This window comes from Galeopterus variegatus, unplaced genomic scaffold, assembly GCF_000696425.1.
Source record: "Galeopterus variegatus unplaced genomic scaffold, G_variegatus-3.0.2 Scaffold1230, whole genome shotgun sequence".
NCBI lineage: Eukaryota > Metazoa > Chordata > Mammalia > Dermoptera > Cynocephalidae > Galeopterus > Galeopterus variegatus.
In genome coordinates, this window is record NW_007727341.1 from 563,698 (window position 1) to 573,011 (window position 9,314).

At 34.2% G+C, this 9,314-nt stretch overlaps 1 protein-coding gene across 1 annotated transcript in view; it reads right to left on the minus strand.

The window, feature by feature from the left end:
- Positions 1-9,314, minus strand: part of SLIT2 (slit homolog 2 (Drosophila)) — a 161,771-nt gene that overhangs the window by 71,917 nt on the left and 80,540 nt on the right. Inside the window, 4 exon segments of the mRNA XM_008575750.1 lie at positions 1,894-1,962; positions 5,276-5,408; positions 6,331-6,497; positions 8,150-8,293. Of these exon segments, the coding sequence (XP_008573972.1) occupies positions 1,894-1,962; positions 5,276-5,408; positions 6,331-6,497; positions 8,150-8,293 (513 nt within the window).

The window sequence follows — 9,314 nt, forward strand, 5'->3', positions numbered from 1 at the left end:
ATATATTCACTATATATATAATTACTATATATATTCACTAATTTTTTTCTGAAGTAAAATGCAAAATATATGAATAAATGGAAGATTCAGAAAAACTGAGGATAATTCATTTTTTACTAAAATATCAAAATATCCATAAAATAGTTCCATACAATCATGAAAATGGTAGGAATCTTATAGGAGCTTTATATTCAATTGTTTTAGCTGAAGTGCTATACCTAAATTTTTAAAATAAATGTACCTACATTAGAAGTTACTTGCCTAGAGTTGTATGAGTCACTGCTAAAACCATTTCTAGATCCACAAATTCTCATTTTTCATCTCTAACTGGTTTTAAATAATCACGTGCTGTCCCACAAATGGCCCAAATCTGCTAAAGTGACCCTTTGGAAATTGCTGCAATTTAATGGTTTATTTAACAGAACAAAATATACGTAATCAGTTCTTGCTGCTAAAAAAGGAAAAACTAGAAGCAGAACAAGACATCCTAAAGGATATTCATTTTTCTGTAATCAAATCATATGTCATTTAAATAGTCCTATACACTTTCTATAAAGTGTTTGATTTTCCCATACTTTTAAGGAAAACTGAAAATAATCAACAGCATTTCAGCTAGCCTCAATGTGCATAGATATAGTTTACACTGGGACGTGCAACATTTTCTATTACCTAGGATTCTGGAATTCGCTAATTAGAAATAAACCTTTTTATTCTAGGAACACTAGCACTCTGCTTTCTTTTTTTTTTTCCTTTTTGTCTTTTTCCATGTCCGGCAACGGATCGCAACCCTCAGNCCCGTACCGGACCGGGACCAGCAACGGGATCGCAACCCTCGGCGTTGCTCCCGGGCCTCGCTCAGCCAGTGAGCGGGAACCGGTCTGTATGTGGGATCTGAACCCTCGGCGGGAGAACCGCCGCACTTCCCAAGCAGCGCACTATAGCAATGCGCCACCGGGCCGGCCCCTAGCACTCTGCTTTCTAAGCTAGCCATATTTACTCTAAAATCAGACAGACTGAAATTAATGATAAGGTATTCTCCATCGACATCTATTATCTTTACCTATTTGCTGCTTTATGCATCCTGAAAGTTTTATCAATTATCAACAAGGCTACTCTAAAAGTGTGGTATATGTAACAAGATTCTATCCATTTTTAAATATTGTGTATATATCTAGAGCAAAATGTTTGTACATTTAAATATCTTCTTTAAATATCTTCTTGTATTTACAACCTAAAGATATTCAAGAATTGTTTTCATTAATGAACAAAGAAGATGTTATATTATGAGGACATCAAACCAAACTAAAAAAATTTTTAGTATTTTAAAATTTATATTCAGAAATGTCGGTATGTTTGCCGAGTATACTTAAATACTGTATAAATATATATGGATTTTATAAAATAAATTTTAATGCCATAAGCCCTGAATATACTTAATTATGCTTTAGGTAAGAAACTCAAACCTAGTAAACAAAATTTATAATATATTTTCAAGTAAAGTTATCACTAGCTACAATTTTTTGCTTAAAGTAAAAAATACAAACATTGTTTTCTATCTTTCTTTCCTTGGCTTGTCATAATATAGCTCATATTTATTATCAATAAAAGTACCCAGTTTTGCTGCGGTTCAATAATTCTCTGACTACTCAGACTTTATCGTATTTGTGCTTCTTTGAACAGAGGAAGACCTTTTCCTAAGACATTCCTTTGCATGATTGATATTCAATGAAGATGTAGCTAGTGATCCAGAACCACTGCGAGCGAGGAAGGAAGCATCTCACTGTAAATGATTTATATTATCTGAAAGCTTCACTAAGTCTTCTGCCCCTTGCCATGCCCATTTTTATGAAACAGAATAAGTCAAAGATGGAAAAAATGCAAAATATTACTCACATAAGTGTTAAATGTTTGTAGTTAGAGAGTTCCTTGGGAACCAGTGTAAATTGGTTCCCATCCAGATACCTAAACAAAAGGAAACAATATTAGCTTCTTATAAAAATAACAGTGGCATATCATAAAATAAGTGAACAATATTTCACTTTAACTGAGGCAAGGAACCACTTGGCAATTTTTGCTTTAAGAAGTCATGTTCCCAGCTGGGATAGTTATTTAGGAGAAGTAAAGTAAAAAAACAAAAACAAAAACAAAAAACACAGTTGTCCAACCCAGCAGAATTCTTTGCGGATCACTTAGGCTAAATTATAAAACCAAGGAAAGACTGGTGAGTCCAGTCCTTCATGGTTTATTTAACAAGGGAAGGCAAACATCTAGCCATTTGTGTTTCAGCGAGAAAGTTCACTCAATGAACCATATTTTTAGTCATCCCTCTTGGTGAGTCCAGTCCTTCATGGTTTATTTAACAAGGGAAGGCAAACATCTAGCCATTTGTGTATCAGCGAGAAAGTTCACTCAATGAACCATATTTTTAGTCAGCCCTCAGTTTGCTTGTACTTGGGTGGAGACAATATCATGAAATTCATTAACTATTAAGAAAAACCTTGCTGCTGTGGTCAAGACCACTCTTCACTGCCTTCATGTATATCAATACACTTGTAAACAAGAATGGACAGTTTTAGGGAAGTATTTGGGGATTTGAAAATAATTAGGTTTAAGTTTAAAAATAGTTTTTATCACTATATATCTGTTTGGTGATGATAATTTTAGGAGGTTTCACAGAATACCACAACGTTTATCAAGTGCACAAATACAGCATATATATGTAAAAGTAATAAATAACTACATATAAGTAAATTTTCACTTTCTCATTAGAGTCACAAGAATAATAAAGAAAGATAGGCTTTAGGCTAACTGCAAGACACAAAAATAAATGAATGCTTGAAGTTATATCCGTGATGTCACAAAAAGAAAATAAATCTCATCTCCTCCCAAGGTTTTCTTTCCCAGAATATAGAAGGTCAAGAGCACCAATGTCTTTCAGCAACTTGGGCCATCTGGCTACAGATGTGTCCACAAACAATTCCGGCACATTGAATGTGTGGCCCTTTCTACCCGAGTGTTGCGGCCAATCTTGAGATTCCAGGTTGAAATTTGTATTTTTGCTGGATACAGAACTAGTTGAGAAGTTGCCTAAGAAAATAATCTATTTCTAATATTTCCAAATGAAAATAGTTATACAAAAGGCACAAGTTGTCAAAGTACGTAATAAGTACTTGATTAAGAGTTGGGCATACATTATGACTCCTTACGTCGACTCACATTTCTGACACTCTATTTTTCCTTTGACTCCTCTGCCTTTCTTCCCTCTTGCTAAGTTTTTCTTGTTACCACTAGAGGGAAGCATCACCCCATATACTGCAGCACTCTCCCTCTATTAAAGGGAAGTGGAAGAAAACACCATAGTGGAAGGCCAAAAAAGATTCAGAATGTGTTCTATGAATGTGTATATGTTAAACAATCTAAGGGGAGGGTTATATGGAACTGATTAAAAATAATGGATACCATTTGTTCAAACTTGTCCACCAATACATGCTTATTTTTGCCAAATTCTTTCATAATTTAATATAATGCACATATGAAATTTTTCTAATACATGCATATATGTCACTGGCAAGAAGGATCCTGCTGACTTGGTACGATTCTAAGCATAAGCTCTCTGGGAGGTCAAACTATTTTTGTTATCTCTACAGCATATCTTCTTTTAAAAAAGGGTACTTTTTAATAATTTGTAGTGAAACTGATTGAAAACTCGACTTTCTGACAGAAGAAATATGTAGATGGCATAGACAGGAAATGAATCAAGCAGGTTCTCTGATGTTGCTTAATAAGGAAATTAAAGAATGTTTAAAATTATCTCATGGGAATTGGGTAAAAGGGCCAAGACATGGCCAGTTAAAAGGGTAGAAGAGGGATTTAGCATCAAAGATGATCTTGACTGTTACGCTCCCCACTGGGGTATTCCTGAAATCAATGCTTTGCATACAGAATACTCTATAGTCATCTAGCCTCTCAACAGGGGAGGATTAAGGGACTCATGCGATCTTCTGAAATACTGGTAAAACATATTAAAATAAGAACTAAGTACTTAATTACACACACATATAAAGCAGTGCTTACAGTTAATTAACAACTGTGATTGGTAGTGAGAGAGAAACTGAACACTTTACAGCAGTTCATATCTAAGAGAGACATTCTGTGCTCACATGCTAAGATTATGCCTTCCTTCTCTAAGCATTCCATTCAGGACCAAAGTAGGATCCACAGAACTGCACATGATTTGAAAATAAGTTCCTTGAAAACTGAAGCGACATCGTTTTGAACCTCATTACCTATGTTGCACACTGCCAAAAATTTATCAAAGCTGCTCATTTGGAATTTTTGCATGCATCTGCAGTAATTACAGGTACACATCTGCATGAATTACATTTGGATTTAAATCATTATTGATCCATGGTTCCATATACACAAAAAATAAATGCAGGCAACTTGACTCAATTGGATTCACATCAAGCATTTGCACACCGTACATTAGTTTAGAGATAAAGGAATGAAATGAATGGGCATGCATTCAACATGGTTCTAGTAGCTTATATTCTGATTTATTCCATTCTGCATATGCACCGTGAGGTAGTCAGGGGAGTGTGGGCAGCGCTGAAGGTCTAGATATGTGTATATTGGCCATGCAATTTGTGGTAAAATATCAGTTACAAAAATGTCAGGGATAATTGGTCCCACATCCTTTAGGATCTAAAGGATTTCGATTCAAGTCCAAAAAAGCAATATCCCTTTCTAAGGACAAGGATTATGCCAGTTTTCTCTATATCCCAGAATATTATTTATCCCATGTGGTGAAAATTTCTTCTACGGATAATAGAGGTAAAGAGGAATTAACCACATGGAATATCCTAAATGCTATAAATACATTAAATATACAGCATTTCCCAAAGTGCATTCAATGGAACATAACCTTGCAAGATGCTCCATGAGGAAAGGGTTATAAGGACAACCAAATGTGGGAGCCACCTTGAATCTTACCATCCTCTCTTGGAGTTTCACAGTACACCTTAGCATAATAAAGGCACTGAGAAATCCTACTGTGAAACACACACACACATACACATATATGCAGGAACTCAGCAATTCCCAAGGGTTTCTGAACTAGCTTTTGTATTATTTGTTTATAGTTTTACATGATAATAATTAATGGCCATAGAATGTAATCTGCAAACAGGATTCTAAAGATTTTTGGTTGGTGTCCATTCCCCTTGGTGTGTAAAATATTAATTGTCAAGGAAAAGGAAAGACAAGCTCTACTTACAATTCTGTGACATCTCTTGGAATACCTTTTGGCAAAACCTTCAAGCCCTTGTTACTACATCGGACTACAGTATCCAAACAAGTACATTCCGTAGGGCAGCGAGAGAGTGGGGAGCAACTGTTGTCATCATTTCCTAAATTGCCAGCGGAAATACAGAAGAAAAAAAACAACAACAACCAGATTTGTGGTTTTGAAGGTGCTAAAGGGATTTTATGCCTTTAAATGAACTTAAACACAAGAGTCTTGAGCTATGTGATCACTTAGGTATAGGGCATTAAGAATTTACAAATTGATACCATATGTTCTAAATAGCATTGTTTCAGACTGCCTAGGATGGAATTTCAGAAAATAGTTTACAATTTTTATTACCAGTACAATTATAATAGTTGCTTATTTGTTCAGTTATTTATACAAATTATACTTTTAATTAGAATTATAAGTATAAACTGAATTACAGAGAAATTGTAAGGAGACAGACATGAAGAGATATAAAGAGACAGATTAAAATGTGTAGCAAAAATTGCATGGGTCCCTCATTTTAAAATATGGAGCTCAAATTAGCTCCCTGTTCACCAGCAATAATAACAGAACCTGTTCGACCTACCTTAAAGAGCGCTCATGAGAATCAAATGTAACGATTAAAAGAGCACTAAAAGGTGAAAACTAGTATTTCTATCAGATTTACTAGAACTTCTATTTTATGAGGGAATTGCTTTTCTCACTTGAAAATGGTAGTTACTAAAAGAGATGTCTAGGATAATAAAGAAAAGTTAAAATTAAGCTATATAAATGGTACAACCACAAGTTGGAAACTAGAAAATCTTCTGAAACATTTAGAAACTCACATAAAGTAGACTCAAATGCGGAAGGGCACACAATAAATGTCCTGTTGCTAAAGCAAAACAAAACAGCAAAACAGAACACCACCACAAAGCAAAAGACACACAATCATTATTTGCTGAATGGAACTATGATAAGCAGGACACTTGTGCACAGCAGCATCAGAACAGTCACGTGAACACCTGATGTCCAAAGATTTGGCAAAGATTTCATACCGTCATCGCATGTGAAGTCCTGAATGGCCACATCCTGGATGGGGATTTCTTTGAGGAAGTATGGTTTTTGACATCGAGGATTTCCCGTTACAATTCTTTTCTTTCTGAGCCACTCTCCCAACCAAGCCAGGTAGCAGTTACAATTAAACGGATTGGCCAGGAGGTTTCTAAGTGCCACATGCAAACAATGCACCGTTTAGTTAAGGTTTCATTTTCTTACTTCTCAAAATCTCATGCTACCATTTTTCTGCACTATTTCTGTTGGAACGATTCTTTCTTATTCTTTGCTCCCATCCTTTCATTCACACACAATCACACACAACATATCGGTTGCATTCTTTTGCTAACATATTTATGTTTGGAACTTGAACATGAATGACTACACTCTCACATAAGAGAATTTTTAAAATAATTTTGAGCAAAAAATACGGGGAAGGCAGCAATTTAAGGTTTATGCAGTGGGTACTGATAGAGAGATATCTCATTTAGAAATAATTCAAAGTTGTCAGAAATCTGACTTGCTGTCAAACTTCCTCACGCTGATAATGCAGTAATTTAATATAAAGATGAAGGCTGATTACCTTACATTACTGAGTTTAACCTGACAACAGCTATTTCATTAATTTGTCATCTCAAGATTTCCATCTCTTATTTGCTCCAGAGAATAGGTTTCCCATCTAAACTGACAGCTGAGTTGATTAAATGCCAGTTATAAAAATGAATTTACTTCTTTAAATCTCAATACTTTTGGCATCTTACCACTTCAGCACAAATCTATTGACAATCTCATTATTTATAAACATGCCATCTTTAATATGCACAAATTAGTCACTAGATGTAAAATGTCACGTTTTATGTGGAAAGAGGATTAAGCACTATACTGATGGATGGATGCTTCCCTCACATTGTTTCTTTAGTGACTTGAGCTATGTCAAATGCTTTTTTTCTTTCTATCTTTATTCCCTTCCTATTGAGTTAATTAGTATATTTGCATGCCACCATTACCAGAAAATCACATCAGTTAAATAACTAATAATTTCAATGACTACTTTTTAAGTACTGACATACAAGAGACTTGAAATACATTATTCGAAGTTGCTTTTTCCTTTTTTGACACTTTCTGAATTCTATCTCTAGACCTACAAATATTTTTTTTATTTTCAAGCTGTCTACATAAAATATCCTCTTGGACAGGCTCAGCCTATTTCTTCAGTATTTTGCTAATATTGTAGTAAATGCCCTCTAGCGAACAGCTTTGATTGTTGGTCTGGTGGTCCTAATGTATTGCTTGTCACTGTGAATGATTCTTTTGAGCATACTTTGTTGGCAATATCCTATCAATTCTCTATCATTATATCATATATCAAATACCCTATCATTTTATGATACTTATACTGAAAATATCACAATGTGAAAACACTGGGGAAAATCTATAATAATTCTCTTATTTGCAGCACTGTCAAGTTATAATAAAATAAATTTAGAAATTAAGCCACATCATCATCATTACATTACTACAAAAAGAATTATTACAAAAACATTATTACAAAAATATTATCACAAAAACATTACTACAAAAAATAAACGACTAACAACATACTATAATTGTTTCTTACAATTTAATGTAAGATATAGTAGGTAATATTTTTATAAAAGTTAAAATGTTTAACATGAACAAATCTGTCCTTTTTCTGATATCTAAATCCTTGTTCACATTTTTATAAAATGCCTAATAAATGCATTAAAATGCTGTTAATAAAAACAACACATATAATGCACTAATTCAAATAATACATAAAGACTATTTTTTCATACTTACAGAGTAGATAAAGAATGGAGTGTATCAAATGCCCCTGGTGCAACTGTAGTAATTTGATTATCATATAAAGAAAGCAAACGCACAGAACTGAGTCCTATGAAACTGTCGTTCCCTACACAGCTTATTCGATTACTTCTCAACATCCTAAGGGAAAAAAAGAGGGCATTGTTACAGAGATAAAGTATCAGGCAATCAATTTTGCCTATCTGAGGATCAAAATAATCCCTCTTTGCAAATACATAGCATTCATTATTTTCTGAATGTTCTCTTGCCATTAGGAATTGCTACAAATATACACTGAAAACATCCTACAAGAATAAAATGCTTAGATTTGTCAATGATTAAACTCCGTTACAAAAGGCAAGGGGAGCTCTTCGTGCATTCACAATCCCATGATAAAGGTAGAATGTTTTCCTTTGATGCTCTAATTATGTTTGCATGATTACATAATGTCCTAATTCACCTGCAGCTCTGAGTCTTTGGAGCCCTGTGATTTGTGTATTCAGGGTAGTATTACATTTGAGATTGAACAGAAAGGAGGCAGAAAAGAATCAATAGCCACTGCAGATAAAGAACTAAGGGCATCTCAAGGACTTAGATTCTGAGTCAATGTCAAGCCTGGGCTGGGGAGTATCCATAAAGCTTGCATAAATTATTTTATTTATGAAAATTAGTTCATTGTTTTAAGTTTAAACTTAAAAAGAGGCAAGAATAACAGATCTCAGATGTCCAAATGAAGTTTAAATAGATTTACCTTGAAAAAATTCTGTCCTTGCTTTTTTCTTTTTAGTCATTGCAACTAACAGGGTTAACACTGTTGTGATTTCCTCATCACAGCCAAAGGTTGGCTCAGCTCTCAACTCCTTACTAAACTGTTTATTTGTGGGGCTTGGAGAAGGAATAAAAAGCTCCTAAAAATTCCATGCAAAAAGGAATAGCTATCATAAATCTTACTGAGAATTACTGAAAAGTTATTTTTCTTTATTTTTCTAAACATGGGTTGACAATCTCACTAGAATATTGCAAAACGTAAAAAAGAGAGGCAAAAATAAAAGGACAACAAGACATTCCTCTAAAATTCTAGATTGCTCTACTATAAAGACACAGAAACTTTCGCATTCTGCTTCATCACAGATAAGAAGAAAGGATGACGTCGCCTCCCTTT